The sequence below is a fragment of the Cervus elaphus genome, chromosome X, assembly GCF_910594005.1.
Source record: "Cervus elaphus chromosome X, mCerEla1.1, whole genome shotgun sequence".
In the NCBI taxonomy this organism is placed as follows: Eukaryota; Metazoa; Chordata; class Mammalia; order Artiodactyla; family Cervidae; genus Cervus; species Cervus elaphus.
In genome coordinates, this window is record NC_057848.1 from 74,058,039 (window position 1) to 74,083,972 (window position 25,934).

At 54.1% G+C, this 25,934-nt stretch overlaps 2 protein-coding genes and 1 pseudogene across 2 annotated transcripts in view; all 3 read right to left on the reverse strand.

Annotated features, from left to right (window-relative positions):
* The window catches only part of LOC122689847 (melanoma-associated antigen 10-like), a 596,047-nt gene that overhangs the window by 291,929 nt on the left and 278,184 nt on the right, over positions 1–25,934 (reverse strand). The gene's annotated exons all lie outside the window — the stretch shown is intronic.
* Positions 1–25,934, reverse strand: part of LOC122689845 — a 587,451-nt pseudogene that overhangs the window by 230,527 nt on the left and 330,990 nt on the right.
* On the reverse strand, positions 8,138–8,902 carry LOC122689864 (melanoma-associated antigen 8-like). The gene has a single exon (XM_043896644.1). It carries the CDS (start codon positions 8,900–8,902, stop codon positions 8,138–8,140), a length of 765 nt encoding a protein of 254 aa, XP_043752579.1.

Genomic DNA, 25,934 nt, shown 5'->3' on the forward strand with positions numbered 1-25,934 from the left:
TGGGAGGCCAGTCCCCTGGCTACCCGAAGGAGGAAGGAAGGTGGCTCCCCAGGGTGTGGTCAGTACAGCCCGAGATATCCGGGTCCAAAACAGTGTGAGGAATTGGGGCCTTCTGGGTCCCCCCTATGTTCTGGGATAGGGAGCCTCTGGTTCATTTCAGGTCACCCTCTCACCTTGAATCCTGATACTGCCTGTCTGAACTCAGGACACAGGCTTCAGACCTCTGCCTTCGCCTCCCGGTTCCTGGAGCTCCTGTGAGAGAAATGGAGGTGACATCTAAGGGCTATACTGTGGCACAGCCCTGGGCCTTCTCTACTGCTAGGTGGGGACGCACACTCGGATTATACCCAGTTGTGTTGTGGGTACCTTGTAATGCTCACCTTTCCCCTGGCATGACCTGGACGGTCCCCTTTGGAGGAGTAGAAGGAAACTCGAAACAAGACACAAGCCTGAACATAAAGCACTGAGGGGCCCCACATGCGGCCGCACCTGTCCAGGGCCTGGCGCGGGTCCTAGGCTGGGGAGATGCTCGGTCCTCAGCTCCTCCTCACGTCCTGCCTGGCCTCCAAGCACTCGCCACAGGGGCGGGGGTTTGCTCAGTCCAACCTTGGGGTTGGGGAGTCCAGCCTCTGCCAACCTGAAGCCTCCACCTCTGCCCGTAAAACCTCACCCCCCGAGTTCCCTAAGCCAGCGGTCAAGAAACTGCTCACCCTGCTCACCCCACTCTGGGCCCTCCAAGACCCTCTTGCAAGGGCCAAGATCCCTCCAGCTTGGCGTCGAACCGTCTCAATCCTTCCTCGCATGGAGCCTGGACTCCAGGCAGGACTCGCGTTTGTCGCCTCTGCCATTTTGACACCCCGCCGCTTTCCCAAGGCCTCCAGTCCCTCTGAGACCCGCATGTGAGGAAGTCAGACAGACCTACTGTGCTCTTCTCACCCCAAGGGCTCCCAGGGACGACTACAGGGATGGGGATCTGTGGGGTTCCATCAGTCCTCACTCAGGGTGCCCGCAGTCCTCCTTCAGGAACCTCACCTTGCCTCCGCGCACGACCTGGATTCTCGCCTCTCCGCAACTGAAGCCCCGCCCCTTATAGCAGGACCCCAGTCTCTTGAAGACCCGGATGTCAGGAAGACAGCTCATGCCTGTGGCACTCATCCTGCCCCCACGGTTGCCCTGGACTGCCAACAGAGATTCGCTTCTCTGAGGTCCCCTCTGATTACGGGTTCAGGGTCCTCTAGTCCCTCTTCAGGGTCCTCAAGGTCTTCAACCCTGCAGGACCTGGGAATCGGGCCCCCGAGGCCCCGCCCCATATGTGACGTCCCCACTCAGAGACCCGGATGTCAGGAAGTGAGACCATGCACTTCGGGCTCATCGTATCCCAGTTCGGCCAAGGACCAACAGCAGCTCCAGGCTTTTCTGAGGTCTCCTCTGATTTGGGTCCAGGGTCCACTCAGTCGTCCGTCAGTGTCCTCAAATTGAAACCCTGGAGGAGCTGGGGATCTTCCCTCTGCTCACCTGAGGCTACACCCCCTTTCCCAGGTCCCCAGTTTCTCTGAGACCCAGATGTCAGGAAATGCAGCATGTGCTCATCCACCCTCTGTGAGCCCTGAGACTTGATGTGAGGGTCCCGCCTCTGGTCAACACAAGGGGCATCCCCAGAATGCCAGGGCTCTAGATGAGATTCCTTAGGAAGGATTAAGGAACCCCACAGATTCCTGACCCTACTGTCAGCCCTGGGCCACCCTGGTGGTGGGATGAGCGCTTGGCAGCCTCTTCTGACTTCCGCATCTGTATCTCAGAAACATTAGGCAATTGTTAGAAGCGTCAGGGCGTCAGATGGGCAGTGAGAAAGATCTTCTTTCTTTTGAGAGTCAAGGTGAGGACACTGAGGAAGGACAGAGGGGACCCTGGACCCCAGAGCAGAGTGGGCTCTGGGAGGACATTGGGTGGATGAACGTATGCTGGATTTCCTGACTGGGTCTCAGAGAGACTGGGGACCTGGGATAGGGGGCTGACTTCCTAATATCCAGATTTCAGCCTGGTGTCCTAGTATAGAGAGATGACTTAGTGACATCCGCATATCAGAAAGACTGGGCTCCTGGTATGAGGTTTGGGGCGTTAGTAGGGGAGAGGAGAGAATCTGAAGTCGTACCTGGAGATAAGTTGAGGTCTCTGAGGGAAGGCTGAAGGGACCCCAAGTGAAAACTCTAGGGATCCCAAGATAAGAGGGATGGAACCCCACAGATCCCTGCCGCTGCCATCGGCCCTGGGAGCCCTCGGGGTGAGAAGAACACACTAGGTCTGTCCTGAGTTCCTGACATCCAGCTCTGTGAGGCTGGGGACTTGGTGTGAGGAGCAGGGACTATGGTGGGGAGAGGACAGAGACTAGGTCCTCCTGGAAATCAAGGTGAGGACCCTGAGGGAGGACTGAGAATAGCCAGATCTCAGAACAGAGGGAACCCTGGTAGTCCCTGGGCAGGGTAACCTCGTGCCGCATTGCCTGATGACCCTGGCAGAGAGACTGGGGACCTCTTGAAAGCAGGGGAAACTCCAAATGGCGGATGGGACACTTGCAGGTCTTGTGTGGAGTCTAGACCCCATGCAAGGCAGGACTAAGGCAGTTAGACCCCAACAGGGAGGGATCTTGGCCCTTGCAAGGGGGTCTTGGAGGGTGCAGAGTGGGGTGAGCAGTTTCTTGAACTCTGGCTTAGGGACCTCGCGAGGTGAGGTATTTCAGGAACAGCCGAAGGCTTCCGGTTGGCAGAGGCTGGACTCCTCAACCGCAATGGAGGACTGAGCAGACCCCCGCCCTTGTGGTCAGTGCTGGGAGGGAAGGCAGGACATGAGGAGGAGCTGAGGACCGAACACCTCCCTGGCCTAGGCCCCACAGGAGACCTTGGGCAGGTGCGGCCGCATGTGGGGCCCCTCAGCGCTTTCTTTCCAGTCTCGGGTCTTGTTCTGCGTTTCCCTCCAGGCCCCCAGAGGGGAGGGACCAGGTTGTGCCAGGGGAAATGTAAGCACTAAAGGGGAGCTCTGAAGGGACCTCTCACCACACAACTGAGGGACCCTCACAGTGTGCACCCCTTGTACTGTCAGAGAATGCTAAGGGCTGTGCCACGGGATACCACTGAGGTGCCCCTCCATTTCTCACAGGAGCTGTAGGAAGCAGTAGGCGAAGGCAGACATCTGAGGCCCGTGTCCTGAGGTCAGTGAACAGAGGAGGTCCAGGCAATTCCAGGAGTCAAGGTGATGAGGGTGCCCTGAGTGGACACCAAGTGCTGCCCATCCCAGAACAGAGGGGACCCCACAAGAGCCTAATCCCCTTACCTTGTCAGTCCCAGAAATCTCGGGCTGTGCTGACCACACCCTGGGGAGCCACCTCACTTCCTTCTTCAGGTAGCCAGGGGACTGGCCACTCCAGAGGCATTTCCCTGTGAGGTCTGAGAGCACTTTTCAAGTGGAGACCTGCAAGTGGCCTGTGGCCAACCAGGGTGCGGTTCTCAGGTGAGGCCATTCACAGCCCGTCTATCCACCATCCAGGCCCATGGTCCTCATCTGTCCCATTTGCCCCCATGCCTCACTCCTGCCTCACTCTGTAGTTTGATCCCAGGCATCACGCTCATGGTCAAGATGACTGAGCTGAGCAAGCTCGAGGAAGACCTTCAGGACCCAGGTGAGGCCAGGGTCCTGTGGAAGTGCAGCTCTCTGGGGCTGAGCGGGGGCGGCTGTATCACCCTCAGCCTCCTCCCCCACAGTCTCCTGCTCCACCCTTGTGGAGGCCTTGCCCCATGAATCTCTGAATGAGATAGTGGCTAACTTGATGAAGTTCTTGCTCCTGTAGTATCTGGCCAGACATCTGACATCCCAGGCGGAAATGCTGAAGAAGGTCCTCAGGAATAACCAGGAGCATGTCCTAGTGGTCTTCAGTCAAGCTGCAGAGTGCCTACAGGTTGTCGTTGGCCTGGAGGTAAAGCAGTTGGACCCCAGGGAGCACATCTACATCATGGTCCCTACCCTGGGCCTCACCTGCAATGTGATGCTGAGCAGTGGGCACACCCTGCCCAAGGCTGGCATCCTGGTGCTGCTCCTCAACCTGATCATGCAGAGTGAAGACCTGACCCCTGAGGAAGCAGTCTTGGGAGTACTCAGCAGGACGGGGGTGTGTGTTGGGAGTGAGCCCTGTCTCTTTGGGGAGCTCAGGGAGCTGCTGACCCAAGTGTGGGTGCGGGAGGGATACCTGGAATACCAGCAGGTGCCTGACAGCCACCCTGCTCGCTATGAGTTCCTGTGGGGCGCCCTGGCCTATGTGGAGACCAGCAAGTGGCAAGTCACGGTGTCTGTGCTCAGGGTCTAACAGACGGCTTTGAGGGCCTCCCCACTCCTGTCTGCAGAGGCTGCGAGGGAGGAGGAATAGGGGGCCTGAGCCAGAGCAGCAGCCAGGGTAATCCTTCCCTCTGTGATTGAAGAGGGAGTAGTCACCTTCTCAGAAGTGAGGGCCCGGGCCAGTTGGGGGAACCAGTGCACAGCATCTGTGGGCTCCTGTTCTCTACAATGACATGGAGATTCATCTGTTTTCCTTAGAAAATCTTCAAGCTTTGACTGTTTTTGCAAAAGGCTAAATAAAGTTCAGTGTCTTAGCTTGGAGAATGAGGTTGATCAATATGTGTTTGTGCTTACACAGTTCAAGAACAAGAGTTTTGCTGTTTTGTGAGAGATTGGAAACTCTTCCATTTTGTTTTGTGACCCTGAATGGGACACAGTGGAAATGGAATTAGATCCGTTTCGGAAATGTGAGCTTGTGGTGGAGTGGTGGAGTCGCTCAGTCCTGTCCGACTCTTCGCGACCCCATGGACTGTGGCCAACAAGGCTCCTCAGTCCATGGGATTTTCCAGGCAAGAGTACTTGGGTGGGCTGTCATTTCTTTCTCCAGGGGATCATCATGACCCAGGGATGGAACACGGGTCTCCCAATGTAGACAGACACTTTACCGTCTGAGCAACCAGGGAAGCACTAATATTGATGCGGCAAGAATTATGCGATAAAAGTAATTGCAATGAATTCATTCATCTGTTCTTCTTGTGTGTCATTCTCAAAAACTAAATTATCTTTATTTGGGTTTGTCTGGGTTATTTAAGGAAGCAGCTGGCAATAAATCTGAGGCCCCTGTTCACTAGCTCATATATTCTGAAGACCTTTACAGAGTATCTTCTCCAGGAAAGGCGGTGTTAGGAGTGGGGACACTAGGAGAAGCAGGACACCCCCGCACCTAGAGCAAAGTTCTAGGAGCCGCAGTCACACAAGGAAGGTGGAGAGACCTCCCCTAGTCGCACTGAACAAGGCAACACGAGGTAGGGCGGTGGAGCTCCAGGAGGAGCACTCGAGTTTCAGTGCCTGAGCCAAGGTGGTTTGGGGCTTTAGGACCCTGGGTTCCTTCTGTGGGAGGTGGTCGAGGTGAGGCAGGCTGGTAGCAGCCCTCAGACTTGCAGACAGTGTTTCTTCGCGGAGATGGCAAATTCTGAAATGGATCATGGCTGTAAGGTGGCCTTTTGCATCTTGGACAAAGCCCAGACAGATCTCTTTCTGGGGCAGGAAGGAAGGGGTCCTGACTCTTGTCGCATTGCTGTTGATCACAGGGGCAAAGGAGGTGTTTTCTACCCCACATCTGCTAGGAATCCTGCAGAACTTTGGTCGCACTCCCTTGAAGTGGTGCCCAAGAAATGCATGGAACTACCCTTTCTTTCCTGGTCCCGGAGATCCAGAACCCACGGTCTTAAATAGCTTTCTATTATCTTGATTGTAATTGGCCATTGTAATCAAGGACTTGACCTTAGTTGGGGCTGCAAGAAAGGAAAGTACTGTTTTGGATGGAAGACCAGCTAGGGAAGAGGCAAAGAGTGGCTCTTGCTTCTATTTCCTGGAGCAGCTTGGGTCCTGTTGGAACACTCCTTCATACCCAAATTTAACAGGTTTTCTATGGAAATGGGGCTTGCCCAGGAGCTCAAATGATGAAGATTCCGCTTACACTGTGGGAGACATGGGATCGATTCATGGGTCAGGGAGATCACCTGAAGAAGGGCATGGCAACCCACTCCAGTATTCTTGCCTGGAGAATTCCATGGACAGAGGGGATCGGAAGACTGCAGTCCGTGGAGTGGCAAACAGTCCGACACGACTGAGCTACTAACATTATGGTCCACTATGGTCTAAGTAGCAAAGTTTCTTAGTTTTATTTGTGAAACATCCTATTTGGCTGATTAGGTATCCCACATCCTATTGAGGTGCACATTCTCAGACAAGCCCTGGACCACAAAGTAGCCGACCCCTTCCTACAGTGGAGAGTGGAGGACACTCTTGGGACAACACTGTGACAGATTCCTGTCCCGACATCACAGAGGCCATGACCGCCAGGCCCTGGCAGCTGCATCCCATCCCTCAGGCGAATAGTGCAGCCCAACACGTGGGCTCCTCAAACCGGCTGGCTTCACAGGAGAAGAACTGAGGCCACGGGGCTTTTCCAAGCATCCACTGACTATCTGGCAGCTGCCATATATGTGACCAGAATCACATCACCTGTTCCCCTTTTTCTCTGGCACTCAGCATGGATAGCTGCCCCTTTAGCCCCCTGCACCCATCCACACCCCCACTGCAGTGACCTCACCACCTCCTTAGGCCCGGAAGTCACTCCTGCCTTTTGCTGCCAGGCACAGCCTTAACCTGGGTCTCTGCTGCCTCCACACTTCTGAACCCACCCGAACCCAGGGATGCTGGCAGATGTTGCATCTTTACTGGCTAGTACTTGTTTCTCATGCTCTTCGGATCTCAGACTCTGTCCCTCTCCCCTCTGGAAACTGTTTGGTTTTCAGGACACCTCAGAGAATTGGCAGCTTAATTAGAAATGGAATAGAAAACCACTCAGAATTGCTGTTCTATGTTTTCCTCCTGGAGAATGTATATCAATTTCAGTGTCTGTGTGTGTTTCGGGGTGGAGAGCAGTGTCTCCAGCTGGGCACAGCTCACTCAAAGATCCCAGGATTCTAGTCACACTGCAGGTCCTGTCCACTTTTGCAGCTTCTCTTCACTCATTTCATCCAAATGAAATCTAGAGCATGCGCACAAGTGAAAATCATAAAGTCCAGATGACCAAAGAAACTGTTATTTCAATGTACTTGTTAATCAGCTTCCCAAGGCAGAGACAGGAGGGCTAGTACAGGGATTACTGGGCATATATCAAAGAGCAAGATTCACATTTCTCTAGGATTCCTAGCAGATGGTGGACAGAACACACCTATTTCATCCCTGTGGTCAACAGCTATGGGGCAAGAGCCTGGACCCCTTCCTGCCTGCCCTAGAAAGAGATCTCTCTGGGGTTTACCCAAGAAGCAAAAGGACACCTCACAGCAATGATGCGTTTCAGAGATTCCCCTCACCCCCAACACAGACCTCATGTGACTGTGGCTCCTCGACCATTGCTGTAAGTGTGGGGGTGTCCTGCTACTCCTAGTGTCCCCACTGTTAACATGGCCTTTCACGGAGCAGAGAATCTGTACACGTCTTTGGAATAACTGAGCCAATGAGCAGGGCTCTCAGATTGTCTGCTACTTTCTTTAATAACCCAGGAAAATTCAATTAACTGAGATCATTTAGTTATTGTGAATGACAGACAAGAAGGCCATAAGCATGAATTGACTATGATTACTTTTATTATCTAACTCTTCTCCATACAATACTATTGCTACAGAAGTTCACATTTTCAAAACATTTCTAATTTCGATTCCATTGCATTCTGTTCAGGACCACAAAACAAAATGGAAGACTTTCCCATCTCTCTTACAAAAACTCTTGTTTTTGAACTGTGTAACATCAGATACACTCGGATCAATATCATTCACAAAGCTAAGATATTGAAGTTTCTTTAGCCTACTCTGAAACCAAACTTTGAAAAGTTTCTAAAGAAAACAGAGATGAATCCCCTCGTCATCATAGAGAACAGGAACCAAAAGATGCTACAAACTGGTTCCCCCAACTAGCCCGGGCCCTCACAGTTTAGAAAGCTGACTACCCCCTCTTTAACCACAGAGAGAAGGAACAACCTGGCTGCTGCTCTGTCTCAGGCCCCCTATTCCTCTTCCCTCGCATCTTATGCAGACAGGAATGGGAAGGTCCTCAAAGCCCTTTGGTTGACCCTGCGCATAAATGCCATGACTTGCCACTTGCTGGTCTCCACATAGGCCCGGGGACCCCACAGGAACTCATAGCAAACAGGGTGGCTGTCAGGCACCTGCTGGTACCGCAGGTATCCTTCCCGCACCCACACTTGGGTCAGAAGCTCCCTGAGCTCCCCAAAGACACACTGCTCACTCCCAACATACACCCCCATCCTTCTGAGTGCTCCCCAGACCGCCTCCTCAGGGGCCGGGTCTCCAAACCGCATGATCATGCTGAGGACCAGCACCAGGAAGCCGGCCTTGGGCAGGCCCACCCCATCGCTCAGCATCTCATCGCAAGTGAGGCCCAGGATGGGGACCAAGATGTAGATGTGCTCCGCTGGGTCCACCTCTTTCACGTCCACGCCAAAGACCAGCTGCAGGCACACTGAGACTTCCCTGAAGACCACCGGGAAGTGCTCCTGGTTATCCCTGAGGACCTTATTCAGCATTTCCGCCTGGGAGGTCAGCTCCTTGGCTCGATACTTGAGGAGCAGGAACTTCATCAGTTTACCTATCATCCTATCCAGAATTTCCTGGGGCAAGGCCTCCATAGGAGCAGAGGAGGATGCTGGGTAGTAGGAGGCCAAGTGGGATGCGGACTCCCCCACCTCAGCCTCCAAGAGCGGCACCTCGATAGGGCCCTGGGCCTCGCCTGGGTCCTGAAGGTCTTCCTCGGGTTTGCTGAGCTCACTCATCTCAACCACGAGCACAATGCCTGAGGTGAAACAAGACACGGAAGTGAGGCAGAGGTACAGATGGGGACCAAGGGCCTCTGGGAGAGAGGAGGTGTGAGCAACCTGGGCTAAGAAATGCATCCTGGATGGTACGACACAGGCCACTTACAGCTCTCCCCTTGAGGGGTTCTCTCCGACCTCACAGGAGAGCTCCTCCTGGGAGGCCAGTCCCCTGGCTACCCGAAGGAGGAAGGAAGGTGGCTCCCCAGGGTGTGGTCAGTACAGCCTGAGATTTCCGGGTCCAAAACAGTGTGAGGAATTGGGGCCTTCTGGGCCCCCGCTATGTTCTGGGATAGGGAGCCTCTGGTTCACTTCAGGTCACCCTCTCACCTTGACTCCTGATACTGCCTGTCTGAACTCAGGACACAGGCTTCAGACCTCTGCCTTCGCCTCCCGGTTCCTGGAGCTCCTGTGAGAGACATGGAGGTGACATCTAAGGGCTATACTGTGGCACAGCCCTGGGCCTTCTGTGCTGCTAGGTGGGGACAGACACTCGGATTACACCCAGTTGTGTTGTGGGTACCTTGTAATGCTCACCTTTCCCCTGGCATGACCTGGACGGTCCCCTTTGGAGGAGTAGAAGGAAACTCAAAACAAGACACAAGCCTGAACAGAAAGCACTGAGGGGCCCCACATGCGGCCGCACCTGTCCAGGGCCTGGCGCGGGTCCTAGGCTGGGGAGATGCTCGGTCCTCAGCTCCTCCTCACGTCCTGCCTGGCCTCCAAGCACTCGCCACAGGGGCGGGGGTTTGCTCAGTCCAACCTTGGGGTTGGGGAGTCCAGCCTCTGCCAACCTGAAGCCTCCACCTCTGCCCGTAAAACCTCACCTCCCGAGTTCCCTAAGCCAACGGTCAAGAAACTGCTCACCCTGCTCACCCCACTCTGGGCCCTCCAAGACCCTCTTGCAAGGGCCAAGATCCCTCCAGCTTGGCGTCGAACCGCCTCAATCCTTCCTCGCATGGAGCCTGGACTCCAGGCAGGACTCGCGTTTGTCGCCTCTGCCATTTTGACACCCCGCCGCTTTCCCAAGGCCTCCAGTCCCTCTGAGACCCGCATGTGAGGTAGTCAGACAGACCTACTGTGCTCTTCTCACCCCAAGGGCTCCCAGGGACTACTACAGGGATGGGGATCTGTGGGGTTCCATCAGTCCTCACTCAGGGTGCCCGCAGTCCTCCTTCAGGAACCTCACCTTGCCTCCGCGCACGACCTGGATTCTCGCCTCTCCGCAACTGAAGCCCCGCCCCTTATAGCAGGACCCCAGTCTCTTGAAGACCCGGATGTCAGGAAGACAGCTCATGCCTGTGGCACTCATCCTGCCCCCACGGTTGCCCTGGACTGCCAACAGAGATTCGCTTCTCTGAGGTCCCCTCTGATTACGGGTTCAGGGTCCTCTAGTCCCTCTTCAGGGTCCTCAAGGTCTTCAACCCTGCAGGACCTGGGAATCGGGCCCCCGAGGCCCCGCCCCATATGTGACGTCCCCACTCAGAGACCCGGATGTCAGGAAGTGAGACCATGCACTTCGGGCTCATCGTATCCCAGTTCGGCCAAGGACCAACAGCAGCTCCAGGCTTTTCTGAGGTCTCCTCTGATTTGGGTCCAGGGTCCACTCAGTCGTCCGTCAGTGTCCTCAAATTGAAACCCTGGAGGAGCTGGGGATCTTCCCTCTGCTCACCTGAGGCTACACCCCCTTTCCCAGGTCCCCAGTTTCTCTGAGACCCAGATGTCAGGAAATGCAGCATGTGCTCATCCACCCTGTGAGCCCTGAGACTTGATGTGAGGGTCCCGCCTCTGGTCAACACAAGGGGCATCCCCAGAATGCCAGGGCTCTAGATGAGATTCCTTAGGAAGGATTAAGGAACCCCACAGATTCCTGACCCTACTGTCAGCCCTGGGCCACCCTGGTGGTGGGATGAGCTCTTGGCAGCCTCTTCTGACTTCCGCATCTGTATCTCAGAAACATTAGGCAATTGTTAGAAGCGTCAGGGCGTCAGATGGGCAGTGAGAAAGATCTTCTTTCTTTTGAGAGTCAAGGTGAGGACACTGAGGAAGGACAGAGGGGACCCTGGACCCCAGAGCAGAGTGGGCTCTGGGAGGACATTGGGTGGATGAACGTATGCTGGATTTCCTGACTGGGTCTCAGAGAGACTGGGGACCTGGGATAGGGGGCTGACTTCCTAATATCCAGATTTCAGCCTGGTGTCCTAGTATAGAGAGATGACTTAGTGACATCCGCATATCAGAAAGACTGGGCTCCTGGTATGAGGTTTGGGGCGTTAGTAGGGGAAAGGAGAGAATCTGAAGTCGTACCTGGAGATAAGTTGAGGTCTCTGAGGGAAGGCTGAAGGGACCCCAAGTGAAAACTCTAGGGATCCCAAGATAAGAGGGATGGAACCCCACAGATCCCTGCCCCTGCCATCGGCCCTGTGAGCCCTCGGGGTGAGAAGAACACACTAGGTCTGTCCTGAGTTCCTGACATCCAGCTCTGTGAGGCTGGGGACTTGGTGTGAGGAGCAGGGACTATGGTGGGGAGAGGACAGAGACTAGGTCCTCCTGGAAATCAAGGTGAGGACCCTGAGGGAGGACTGAGAATAGCCAGATCTCAGAACAGAGGGAACCCTGGTAGTCCCTGGGCAGGGTAACCTCGTGCCGCATTGCCTGATAACCCTGGCAGAGAGACTGGGGACCTCTTGAAAGCAGGGGAAACTCCAAATGGCGGATGGGACACTTGCAGGTCTTGTGTGGAGTCTAGACCCCATGCAAGGCAGGACTAAGGCAGTTAGACCCCGACAGGGAGGGATCTTGGCCCTTGCAAGGGGGTCTTGGAGGGTGCAGAGTGGGGTGAGCAGTTTCTTGAACTCTGGCTTAGGGTCCTCGGGAGATGAGGTATTTCAGGAACAGCCGAAGGCTTCCGGTTGGCAGAGGCTGGACTCCTCAACCGCAATGGAGGACTGAGCAGACCCCCGCCCCTGTGGTCAGTGCTGGGAGGGAAGGCAGGACATGAGGAGGAGCTGAGGACCGAACACCTCCCTGGCCTAGGCCCCACAGGAGACCTTGGGCAGGTGCGGCCGCATGTGGGGCCCCTCAGCGCTTTCTTTCCAGTCTCGGGTCTTGTTCTGCGTTTCCCTCCAGGCCCCCAGAGGGGAGGGACCAGGTTGTGCCAGGGGAAATGTAAGCACTAAAGGGGAGCTCTGAAGGGACCTCTCACCACACAACTGAGGGACCCTCACAGTGTGCACCCCTTGTACTGTCAGAGAATGCTAAGGGCTGTGCCACGGGATACCACTGACGTGCCCCTCCATTTCTCACAGGAGCTGTAGGAAGCAGTAGGCGAAGGCAGACATCTGAGGCCCGTGTCCTGAGGTCAGTGAACAGAGGAGGTCCAGGCAATTCCAGGAGTCAAGGTGATGAGGGTGCCCTGAGTGGACACCAAGTGCTGCCCATCCCAGAACAGAGGGGACCCCACAAGAGCCTAATCCCCTTACCTTGTCAGTCCCAGAAATCTCGGGCTGTGCTGACCACACCCTGGGGAGCCACCTCACTTCCTTCTTCAGGTAGCCAGGGGACTGGCCACTCCAGAGGCATGTCCCTGTGTGGTCTGAGAGCACGTTTCAAGAGGAGAGCTGCAAGTGGCCTGTGGCCAACCAGGGTGCGGTTCTCAGGTGAGGCCATTCACAGCCCATCTATCCACCATCCAGGCCCATGGTCCTCATCTGTCCCATTTGCCCCCATGCCTCACTCCTGCCTCACTCTGTAGTTTGATCCCAGGCATCACGCTCATGGTCAAGATGACTGAGCTGAGCAAGCTCGAGGAAGACCTTCAGGACCCAGGTGAGGCCAGGGTCCTGTGGAAGTGCAGCTCTCTGGGGCTGAGCGGGGGAGGCTGTATCACCCTCAGCCTCCTCCCCCACAGTCTCCTGCTCCACCCTTGTGGAGGCCTTGCCCCATGAAGCTCTGAATGAGATAGTGGCTAACTTGATGAAGTTCTTGCTCCTGTAGTATCTGGCCAAACATCTGACATCCCAGGCGGAAATGCTGAAGAAGGTCCTCAGGAATAACCAGGAGCATGTCCTAGTGGTCTTCAGTCAAGCTGCAGAGTGCCTACAGGTTGTCGTTGGCCTGGAGGTAAAGCAGTTGGACCCCAGGGAGCACATCTACATCATGGTCCCTACCCTGGGCCTCACCTGCAATGTGATGCTGAGCAGTGGGCAGACCCTGCCCAAGGCTGGCATCCTGGTGCTGCTCCTCAACCTGATCATGCAGAGTGAAGACCTGACCCCTGAGGAAGCAGTCTTGGGAGTACTCAGCAGGACGGGGGTGTGTGTTGGGAGTGAGCCCTGTCTCTTTGGGGAGCTCAGGGAGCTGCTGACCCAAGTGTGGCTGCGGGAGGGATACCTGGAATACCAGCAGGTGCCTGACAGCCACCCTGCTCGCTATGAGTTCCTGTGGGGCGCCCTGGCCTATGTGGAGACCAGCAAGTGGCAAGTCACGGTGTCTGTGCTCAGGGTCTAACAGAGGGCTTTGAGGGCCTCCCCACTCCTGTCTGCAGAGGCTGCGAGGGAGGAGGAATAGGGGGCCTGAGCCAGAGCAGCAGCCAGGGTAATCCTTCCCTCTGTGATTGAAGAGGGAGTAGTCACCTTCTCAGAAGTGAGGGCCCGGGCCAGTTGGGGGAACCAGTGCACAGCATCTGTGGGCTCCTGTTCTCTACAATGACATGGAGATTCATCTGTTTTCCTTAGAAAATCTTCAAGCTTTGACTGTTTTTGCAAAAGGCTAAATAAAGTTCAGTGTCTTATCTTGGAGAATGAGGTTGATCAATATGTGTTTGTGCTTACACCGTTCAAGAACAAGAGTTTTGCTGTTTTGTGAGAGATTGGAAACTCTTCCATTTTGTTTTGTGACCCTGAATGGGACACAGTGGAAATGGAATTAGATCCGTTTCGGAAATGTGAGCTTGTGGTGGAGTGGTGGAGTCGCTCAGTCCTGTCCGACTCTTCGCGACCCCATGGACTGTGGCCAACAAGGCTCCTCAGTCCATGGGATTTTCCAGGCAAGAGTACTTGGGTGGGCTGTCATTTCTTTCTCCAGGGGATCATCATGACCCAGGGATGGAACACGGGTCTCCCAATGTAGACAGACACTTTACCGTCTGAGCCACCAGGGAAGCACTAATATTGATGCGGCAAGAATTATGCGATAAAAGTAATTGCAATGAATTCATCCATCTGTCCTTCTTGTGTGTCATTCTCAAAAACTAAATTATCTTTATTTGGGTTTGTCTGGGTTATTTAAGGAAGCAGCTGGCAATAAATCTGAGGCCCCTGTTCACTAGCTCATATATTCTGAAGACCTTTACAGAGTATCTTCTCCAGGAAAGGCGGTGTTAGGAGTGGGGACACTAGGAGAAGCAGGACACCCCCGCACCTAGAGCAAAGTTCTAGGAGCCGCAGTCACACAAGGAAGGTGGAGAGACCTCCCCTAGTCGCACTGAACAAGGCAACACGAGGTAGGGCGGTGGAGCTCCAGGAGGAGCACTCGAGTTTCAGTGCCTGAGCCAAGGTGGTTTGGGGCTTTAGGACCCTGGGTTCCTTCTGTGGGAGGTGGTCGAGGTGAGGCAGGCTGGTAGCAGCCCTCAGACTTGCAGACAGTGTTTCTTCGCGGAGATGGCAAATTCTGAAATGGATCATGGCTGTAAGGTGGCCTTTTGCATCTCGGACAAAGCCCAGACAGATCTCTTTCTGGGGCAGGAAGGAAGGGGTCCTGACTCTTGTCGCATTGCTGTTGATCACAGGGGCAAAGGAGGTGTTTTCTACCCCACATCTGCTAGGAATCCTGCAGAACTTTGGTCGCACTCCCTTGAAGTGGTGCCCAAGAAATGCATGGAACTACCCTTTCTTTCCTGGTCCCGGAGATCCAGAACCCACGGTCTTAAATAGCTTTCTATTATCTTGATTGTAATTGGCCATTGTAATCAAGGACTTGACCTTAGTTGGGGCTGCAAGAAAGGAAAGTACTGTTTTGGATGGAAGACCAGCTAGGGCAGAGGCAAAGAGTGGCTCTTGCTTCTATTTCCTGGAGCAGCTTGGGTCCTGTTGGAACACTCCTTCATACCCAAATTTAACAGGTTTTCTATGGAAATGGGGCTTGCCCAGGAGCTCAAATGATGAAGATTCCGCTTACACTGTGGGAGACATGGGATCGATTCATGGGTCAGGGAGATCACCTGAAGAAGGGCATGGCAACCCACTCCAGTATTCTTGCCTGGAGAATTCCATGGACAGAGGGGATCGGAAGACTGCAGTCCATGGAGTGGCAAACAGTCCGACACGACTGAGCTACTAACATTATGGTCCACTATGGTCTAAGTAGCAAAGTTTCTTAGTTTTATTTGTGAAACATCCTATTTGGCTGATTAGGTATCCCACATCCTATTGAGGTGCACATTCTCAGACAAGCCCTGGACCACAAAGTAGCCGACCCCTTCCTACAGTGGAGAGTGGAGGACACTCTTGGGGCAACACTGTGACAGATTCCTGTCCCGACATCACAGAGGCCATGACCGCCAGGCCCTGGCAGCTGCATCCCATCCCTCAGGTGAATAGTGCAGCCCAACACGTGGGCTCCTCAAACCGGCTGGCTTCACAGGAGAAGAACTGAGGCCATGGGGCTTTTCCAAGCATCCACTGACTATCTGGCAGCTGCCATATATGTGACCAGAATCACATCACCTGTTCCCCTTTTTCTCTGGCACTCAGCATGGATAGCTGCCCCTTTAGCCCCCTGCACCCATCCACACCCCCACTGCAGTGACCTCACCACCTCCTTAGGCCCGGAAGTCGCTCCTGCCTTTTGCTGCCAGGCATAGCCTTAACCTGGGTCTCTGCTGCCTCCACACTTCTGAACCCACCCGAACCCAGGGATGCTTGCAGATGTTGCATCTTTACTGGCTAGTACTTATTTCTCATGCTCTTCGGATCTCAGACTCTGTCCCTCTCCCCTCTGGAAACTGTTTGGTTTTCAGGACACCTCAGAGAATTGGCAGCTTAATTAGAAATGGAATAGAAAACCACTCAGAATTGCTGTTCTGTGTTTTCCTCCTGGAGAATGTATATCAATTTCAGTGTCTGTGTGTGTTTCGGGGTGGAGAGCAGTGTCTCCAGCTGGGCACAGCTCACTCAAAGATCCCAGGATTCTAGTCACACAGCAGGTCCTGTCCACTTTTGCAGCTTCTCTTCACTCATTTCATCCAAATGAAATCTAGAGCATGCGCACAAGTGAAAATCATAAAGTCCAGATGACCAAAGGAACTGTTATTTCAATGTACTTGTTAATCAGCTTCCCAAGGCAGAGACAGGAGGGCTAGTACAGGGATTACTGGGCATATATCAAAGAGCAAGATTCACATTTCTCTAGGATTCCTAGCAGATGGTGGACAGAACACACCTATTTCATCCCTGTGGTCAACAGCTATGGGGCAAGAGCCTGGACCCCTCCCTGCCTGCCCTAGAAAGAGATCTCTCTGGGGTTTATCCAAGAAGCAAAAGGACACCTCACAGCAATGATGCGTTTCAGAGATTCCCCTCACCCCCAAGACAGACCTCAGGTGACTGTGGCTCCTCGACCATTGCTGTAAGTGTGGGGGTGTCCTGCTACTCCTAGTGTCCCCACTGTTAACATGGCCTTTCACGGAGCAGAGAATCTGTACACGTCTTTGGAATAACTGAGCCAATGAGCAGGGCTCTCAGATTGTCTGCTACTTTCTTTAATAACCCAGGAAAATTCAATTAACTGAGATCATTTAGTTATTGTGAATGACAGACAAGAAGGCCATAAGCATGAATTGACTATGATTACTTTTATTATCTAACTCTTCTCCATACAATACTATTGCTACAGAAGTTCACATTTTCAAAACATTTCTAATTTCGATTCCATTGCATTCTGTTCAGGACCACAAAACAAAATGGAAGACTTTCCCATCTCTCTTACAAAAACTCTTGTTTTTGAACTGTGTAACATCAGATACACTTGGATCAATATCATTCACAAAGCTAAGATATTGAAGTTTCTTTAGCCTACTCTGAAACCAAACTTTGAAAAGTTTCTAAAGAAAACAGAGATGAATCCCCTCGTCATCATAGAGAACAGGAACCAAAAGATGCTACAAACTGGTTCCCCCAACTAGCCCGGGCCCTCACAGTTTAGAAAGCTGACTACCCCCTCTTTAACCACAGAGAGAAGGAACAACCTGGCTGCTGCTCTGTCTCAGGCCCCCTATCCCTCTTCCCTCGCATCTTATGCAGACAGGAATGGGAAGGTCCTCAAAGCCCTTTGGTTGACCCTGCGCATAAATGCCATGACTTGCCACTTGCTGGTCTCCACATAGGCCCGGGGACCCCACAGGAACTCATAGCAAACAGGGTGGCTGTCAGGCACCTGCTGGTACCGCAGGTATCCTTCCCGCACCCACACTTGGGTCAGAAGCTCCCTGAGCTCCCCAAAGACACACTGCTCACTCCCAACATACACCCCCATCCTTCTGAGTGCTCCCCAGACCGCCTCCTCAGGGGCCGGGTCTCCAAACCGCATGATCATGCTGAGGACCAGCACCAGGAAGCCGGCCTTGGGCAGGCCCACCCCATCGCTCAGCATCTCATCGCAAGTGAGGCCCAGGATGGGGACCAAGATGTAGATGTGCTCCGCTGGGTCCACCTCTTTCACGTCCACGCCAAAGACCAGCTGCAGGCACACTGAGACTTCCCTGAAGACCACCGGGAAGTGCTCCTGGTTATCCCTGAGGACCTTATTCAGCATTTCCGCCTGGGAGGTCAGCTCCTTGGCTCGATACTTGAGGAGCAGGAACTTCATCAGTTTACCTATCATCCTATCCAGAATTTCCTGGGGCAAGGCCTCCATAGGAGCAGAGGAGGATGCTGGGTAGTAGGAGGCCAAGTGGGATGCGGACTCCCCCACCTCAGCCTCCAAGAGCGGCACCTCGATAGGGCCCTGGGCCTCGCCTGGGTCCTGAAGGTCTTCCTCGGGTTTGCTGAGCTCACTCATCTCAACCACGAGCACAATGCCTGAGGTGAAACAAGACACGGAAGTGAGGCAGAGGTACAGATGGGGACCAAGGGCCTCTGGGAGAGAGGAGGTGTGAGCAACCTGGGCTAAGAAATGCATCCTGGATGGTACGACACAGGCCACTTACAGCTCTCCCCTTGAGGGGTTCTCTCCGACCTCACAGGAGAGCTCCTCCTGGGAGGCCAGTCCCCTGGCTACCCGAAGGAGGAAGGAAGGTGGCTCCCCAGGGTGTGGTCAGTACAGCCTGAGATTTCCGGGTCCAAAACAGTGTGAGGAATTGGGGCCTTCTGGGCCCCCGCTATGTTCTGGGATAGGGAGCCTCTGGTTCACTTCAGGTCACCCTCTCACCTTGACTCCTGATACTGCCTGTCTGAACTCAGGACACAGGCTTCAGACCTCTGCCTTCGCCTCCCGGTTCCTGGAGCTCCTGTGAGAGACATGGAGGTGACATCTAAGGGCTATACTGTGGCACAGCCCTGGGCCTTCTGTGCTGCTAGGTGGGGACGGACACTCGGATTACACCCAGTTGTGTTGTGGGTACCTTGTAATGCTCACCTTTCCCCTGGCATGACCTGGACGGTCCCCTTTGGAGGAGTAGAAGGAAACTCAAAACAAGACACAAGCCTGAACAGAAAGCACTGAGGGGCCCCACATGCGGCCGCACCTGTCCAGGGCCTGGCGCGGGTCCTAGGCTGGGGAGATGCTCGGTCCTCAGCTCCTCCTCACGTCCTGCCTGGCCTCCAAGCACTCGCCACAGGGGCGGGGGTTTGCTCAGTCCAACCTTGGGGTTGGGGAGTCCAGCCTCTGCCAACCTGAAGCCTCCACCTCTGCCCGTAAAACCTCACCTCCCGAGTTCCCTAAGCCAACGGTCAAGAAACTGCTCACCCTGCTCACCCCACTCTGGGCCCTCCAAGACCCTCTTGCAAGGGCCAAGATCCCTCCAGCTTGGCGTCGAACCGCCTCAATCCTTCCTCGCATGGAGCCTGGACTCCAGGCAGGACTCGCGTTTGTCGCCTCTGCCATTTTGACACCCCGCCGCTTTCCCAAGGCCTCCAGTCCCTCTGAGACCCGCATGTGAGGTAGTCAGACAGACCTACTGTGCTCTTCTCACCCCAAGGGCTCCCAGGGATGACTACAGGGATGGGGATCTGTGGGGTTCCATCAGTCCTCACTCAGGGTGCCCGCAGTCCTCCTTCAGGAACCTCACCTTGCCTCCGCGCACGACCTGGATTCTCGCCTCTCCGCAACTGAAGCCCCGCCCCTTATAGCAGGACCCCAGTCTCTTGAAGACCCGGATGTCAGGAAGACAGCTCATGCCTGTGGCACTCATCCTGCCCCCACGGTTGCCCTGGACTGCCAACAGAGATTCGCTTCTCTGAGGTCCCCTCTGATTACGGGTTCAGGGTCCTCTAGTCCCTCTTCAGGGTCCTCAAGGTCTTCAACCCTGCAGGACCTGGGAATCGGGCCCCCGAGGCCCCGCCCCATATGTGACGTCCCCACTCAGAGACCCGGATGTCAGGAAGTGAGACCATGCACTTCGGGCTCATCTATCCCAGTTCGGCCAAGGACCAACAGCAGCTCCAGGCTTTTCTGAGGTCTCCTCTGATTTGGGTCCAGGGTCCACTCAGTCGTCCGTCAGTGTCCTCAAATTGAAACCCTGGAGGAGCTGGGGATCTTCCCTCTGCTCACCTGAGGCTACACCCCCTTTCCCAGGTCCCCAGTTTCTCTGAGACCCAGATGTCAGGAAATGCAGCATGTGCTCATCCACCCTCTGTGAGCCCTGAGACTTGATGTGAGGGTCCCGCCTCTGGTCAACACAAGGGGCATCCCCAGAATGCCAGGGCTCTAGATGAGATTCCTTAGGAAGGATTAAGGAACCCCACAGATTCCTGACCCTACTGTCAGCCCTGGGCCACCCTGGTGGTGGGATGAGCGCTTGGCAGCCTCTTCTGACTTCCGCATCTGTATCTCAGAAACATTAGGCAATTGTTAGAAGCGTCAGGGCGTCAGATGGGCAGTGAGAAAGATCTTCTTTCTTTTGAGAGTCAAGGTGAGGACACTGAGGAAGGACAGAGGGGACCCTGGACCCCAGAGCAGAGTGGGCTCTGGGAGGACATTGGGTGGATGAACGTATGCTGGATTTCCTGACTGGGTCTCAGAGAGACTGGGGACCTGGGATAGGGGGCTGACTTCCTAATATCCAGATTTCAGCCTGGTGTCCTAGTATAGAGAGATGACTTACTGACATCCGCATATCAGAAAGACTGGGCTCCTGGTATGAGGTTTGGGGCGTTAGTAGGGGAAAGGAGAGAATCTGAAGTCGTACCTGGAGATAAGTTGAGGTCTCTGAGGGAAGGCTGAAGGGACCCCAAGTGAAAACTCTAGGGATCCCAAGATAAGAGGGATGGAACCCCACAGATCCCTGCCGCTGCCATCGGCCCTGGTAGCCCTCGGGGTGAGAAGAACACACTAGGTCTGTCCTGAGTTCCTGACATCCAGCTCTGTGAGGCTGGGGACTTGGTGTGAGGAGCAGGGACTATGGTGGGGAGAGGACAGAGACTAGGTCCTCCTGGAAATCAAGGTGAGGACCCTGAGGGAGGACTGAGAATAGCCAGATCTCAGAACAGAGGGAACCCTGGTAGTCCCTGGGCAGGGTAACCTCGTGCCGCATTGCCTGATAACCCTGGCAGAGAGACTGGGGACCTCTTGAAAGCAGGGGAAACTCCAAATGGCGGATGGGACACTTGCAGGTCTTGTGTGGAGTCTAGACCCCATGCAAGGCAGGACTAAGGCAGTTAGACCCCAACAGGGAGGGATCTTGGCCCTTGCAAGGGGGTCTTGGAGGGTGCAGAGTGGGGTGAGCAGTTTCTTGAACTCTGGCTTAGGGACCTCGGGAGATGAGGTATTTCAGGAACAGCCGAAGGCTTCCGGTTGGCAGAGGCTGGACTCCTCAACCGCAATGGAGGACTGAGCAGACCCCCGCCCCTGTGGTCAGTGCTGGGAGGGAAGGCAGGACATGAGGAGGAGCTGAGGACCGAACACCTCCCTGGCCTAGGCCCCACAGGAGACCTTGGGCAGGTGCGGCCGCATGTGGGGCCCCTCAGCGCTTTCTTTCCAGTCTCGGGTCTTGTTCTGCATTTCCCTCCAGGCCCCCAGAGGGGAGGGACCAGGTTGTGCCAGGGGAAATGTAAGCACTAAAGGGGAGCTCTGAAGGGACCTCTCACCACACAACTGAGGGACCCTCACAGTGTGCACCCCTTGTACTGTCAGAGAATGCTAAGGGCTGTGCCACGGGATACCACTGACGTGCCCCTCCATTTCTCACAGGAGCTGTAGGAAGCAGTAGGCGAAGGCAGACATCTGAGGCCCGTGTCCTGAGGTCAGTGAACAGAGGAGGTCCAGGCAATTCCAGGAGTCAAGGTGATGAGGGTGCCCTGAGTGGACACCAAGTGCTGCCCATCCCAGAACAGAGGGGACCCCACAAGAGCCTAATCCCCTTACCTTGTCAGTCCCAGAAATCTCGGGCTGTGCTGACCACACCCTGGGGAGCCACCTCACTTCCTTCTTCAGGTAGCCAGGGGACTGGCCACTCCAGAGGCATGTCCCTGTGTGGTCTGAGAGCACGTTTCAAGAGGAGAGCTGCAAGTGGCCTGTGGCCAACCAGGGTGCGGTTCTCAGGTGGGGCCATTCACAGCCCGTCTATCCACCATCCAGGCCCATGGTCCTCATCTGTCCCATTTGCCCCCATGCCTCACTCCTGCCTCACTCTGTAGTTTGATCCCAGGCATCACGCTCATGGTCAAGATGACTGAGCTGAGCAAGCTCGAGGAAGACCTTCAGGACCCAGGTGAGGCCAGGGTCCTGTGGAAGTGCAGCTCTCTGGGGCTGAGCGGGGGAGGCTGTATCACCCTCAGCCTCCTCCCCCACAGTCTCCTGCTCCACCCTTGTGGAGGCCTTGCCCCATGAAGCTCTGAATGAGATAGTGGCTAACTTGATGAACTTCTTGCTCCTGTAGTATCTGGCCAAACATCTGACATCCCAGGCGGAAATGCTGAAGAAGGTCCTCAGGAATAACCAGGAGCATGTCCTAGTGGTCTTCAGTCAAGCTGCAGAGTGCCTACAGGTTGTCGTTGGCCTGGAGGTAAAGCAGTTGGACCCCAGGGAGCACATCTACATCATGGTCCCTACCCTGGGCCTCACCTGCAATGTGATGCTGAGCAGTGGGCAGACCCTGCCCAAGGCTGGCATCCTGGTGCTGCTCCTCAACCTGATCATGCAGAGTGAAGACCTGACCCCTGAGAAAGCTTGGGAGTACTCAGCAGGACGGGGGTGTGTGTTGGGAGTGAGCCCTGTCTCTTTGGGGAGCTCAGGGAGCTGCTGACCCAAGTGTGGCTGCGGGAGGGATACCTGGAATACCAGCAGGTGCCTGACAGCCACCCTGCTCGCTATGAGTTCCTGTGGGGCGCCCTGGCCTATGTGGAGACCAGCAAGTGGCAAGTCACGGTGTCTGTGCTCAGGGTCTAACAGAGGGCTTTGAGGGCCTCCCCACTCCTGTCTGCAGAGGCTGCGAGGGAGGAGGAATAGGGGGCCTGAGCCAGAGCAGCAGCCAGGGTAATCCTTCCCTCTGTGATTGAAGAGGGAGTAGTCACCTTCTCAGAAGTGAGGGCCCGGGCCAGTTGGGGGAACCAGTGCACAGCATCTGTGGGCTCCTGTTCTCTACAATGACATGGAGATTCATCTGTTTTCCTTAGAAAATCTTCAAGCTTTGACTGTTTTTGCAAAAGGCTAAATAAAGTTCAGTGTCTTAGCTTGGAGAATGAGGTTGATCAATATGTGTTTGTGCCTACACAGTTCAAGAACAAGAGTTTTGCTGTTTTGTGAGAGATTGGAAACTCTTCCATTTTGTTTTGTGACCCTGAATGGGACACAGTGGAAATGGAATTAGATCCGTTTCGGAAATGTGAGCTTGTGGTGGAGTGGTGGAGTCGCTCAGTCCTGTCCGACTCTTCGCGACCCCATGGACTGTGGCCAACAAGGCTCCTCAGTCCATGGGATTTTCCAGGCAAGAGTACTTGGGTGGGCTGTCATTTCTTTCTCCAGGGGATCATCATGACCCAGGGATGGAACACGGGTCTCCCAATGTAGACAGACACTTTACCGTCTGAGCCACCAGGGAAGCACTAATATTGATGCGGCAAGAATTATGCGATAAAAGTAATTGCAATGAATTCATCCATCTGTCCTTCTTGTGTGTCATTCTCAAAAACTAAATTATCTTTATTTGGGTTTGTCTGGGTTATTTAAGGAAGCAGCTGGCAATAAATCTGAGGCCCCTGTTCACTAGCTCATATATTCTGAAGACCTTTACAGAGTATCTTCTCCAGGAAAGGCGGTGTTAGGAGTGGGGACACTAGGAGAAGCAGGACACCCCCGCACCTAGAGCAAAGTTCTAGGAGCCGCAGTCACACAAGGAAGGTGGAGAGACCTCCCCTAGTCGCACTGAACAAGGCAACACGAGGTAGGGCGGTGGAGCTCCAGGAGGAGCACTCGAGTTTCAGTGCCTGAGCCAAGGTTGTTTGGGGCTTTAGGACCCTGGGTTCCTTCTGTGGGAGGTGGTCGAGGTGAGGCAGGCTGGTAGCAGCCCTCAGACTTGCAGACAGTGTTTCTTCGCGGAGATGGCAAATTCTGAAATGGATCATGGCTGTAAGGTGGCCTTTTGCATCTCGGACAAAGCCCAGACAGATCTCTTTCTGGGGCAGGAAGGAAGGGGTCCTGACTCTTGTCGCATTGCTGTTGATCACAGGGGCAAAGGAGGTGTTTTCTACCCCACATCTGCTAGGAATCCTGCAGAACTTTGGTCGCACTCCCTTGAAGTGGTGCCCAAGAAATGCATGGAACTACCCTTTCTTTCCTGGTCCCGGAGATCCAGAACCCACGGTCTTAAATAGCTTTCAATTATCTTGATTGTAATTGGCCATTGTAATCAAGGACTTGACCTTAGTTGGGGCTGCAAGAAAGGAAAGTACTGTTTTGGATGGAAGACCAGCTAGGGCAGAGGCAAAGAGTGGCTCTTGCTTCTATTTCCTGGAGCAGCTTGGGTCCTTTTGGAACACTCCTTCATACCCAAATTTAACAGGTTTTCTATGGAAATGGGGCTTGCCCAGGAGCTCAAATGATGAAGATTCCGCTTACACTGTGGGAGACATGGGATCGATTCATGGGTCAGGGAGATCACCTGAAGAAGGGCATGGCAACCCACTCCAGTATTCTTGCCTGGAGAATTCCATGGACAGAGGGGATCGGAAGACTACAGTCCATGGAGTGGCAAACAGTCCGACACGACTGAGCTACTAACATTATGGTCCACTATGGTCTAAGTAGCAAAGTTTCTTAGTTTTATTTGTGAAACATCCTATTTGGCTGATTAGGTATCCCACATCCTATTGAGGTGCACATTCTCAGACAAGCCCTGGACCACAAAGTAGCCGACCCCTTCCTACAGTGGAGAGTGGAGGACACTCTTGGGGCAACACTGTGACAGATTCCTGTCCCGACATCACAGAGGCCATGACCGCCAGGCCCTGGCAGCTGCATCCCATCCCTCAGGCGAATAGTGCAGCCCAACACGTGGGCTCCTCAAACCGGCTGGCTTCACAGGAGAAGAACTGAGGCCACGGGGCTTTTCCAAGCATCCACTATCTGGCAGCTGCCATATATGTGACCAGAATCACATCACCTGTTCCCCTTTTTCTCTGGCACTCAGCATGGATAGCTGCCCCTTTAGCCCCCTGCACCCATCCACACCCCCACTGCAGTGACCTCACCACCTCCTTAGGCCCGGAAGTCGCTCCTGCCTTTTGCTGCCAGGCACAGCCTTAACCTGGGTCTCTGCTGCCTCCACACTTCTGAACCCACCCGAACCCAGGGATGCTTGCAGATGTTGCATCTTTACTGGCTAGTACTTGTTTCTCATGCTCTTCGGATCTCAGACTCTGTCCCTCTCCCCTCTGGAAACTGTTTGGTTTTCAGGACACCTCAGAGAATTGGCAGCTTAATTAGAAATGGAATAGAAAACCACTCAGAATTGCTGTTCTGTGTTTTCCTCCTGGAGAATGTATATCAATTTCAGTGTCTGTGTGTGTTTCGGGGTGGAGAGCAGTGTCTCCAGCTGGGCACAGCTCACTCAAAGATCCCAGGATTCTAGTCACACAGCAGGTCCTGTCCACTTTTGCAGCTTCTCTTCACTCATTTCATCCAAATGAAATCTAGAGCATGCGCACAAGTGAAAATCATAAAGTCCAGATGACCAAAGAAACTGTTATTTCAATGTACTTGTTAATCAGCTTCCCAAGGCAGAGACAGGAGGGCTAGTACAGGGATTACTGGGCATATATCAAAGAGCAAGATTCACATTTCTCTAGGATTCCTAGCAGATGGTGGACAGAACACACCTATTTCATCCCTGTGGTCAACAGCTATGGGGCAAGAGCCTGGACCCCTCCCTGCCTGCCCTAGAAAGAGATCTCTCTGGGGTTTATCCAAGAAGCAAAAGGACACCTCACAGCAATGATGCGTTTCAGAGATTCCCCTCACCCCCAACACAGACCTCATGTGACTGTGGCTCCTCGACCATTGCTGTAAGTGTGGGGGTGTCCTGCTACTCCTAGTGTCCCCACTGTTAACATGGCCTTTCACGGAGCAGAGAATCTGTACACGTCTTTGGAATAACTGAGCCAATGAGCAGGGCTCTCAGATTGTCTGCTACTTTCTTTAATAACCCAGGAAAATTCAATTAACTGAGATCATTTAGTTATTGTGAATGACAGACAAGAAGGCCATAAGCATGAATTGACTATGATTACTTTTATTATCTAACTCTTCTCCATACAATACTATTGCTACAGAAGTTCACATT

What these genes read in the sequence shown, in the direction of transcription:
- LOC122689864 (XM_043896644.1), bottom strand. Translation starts at nt 8,902, where the DNA reads ATGAGTGAGCTCAGCAAACCCGAGGAAGACCTTCAGGACCCAGGCGAG.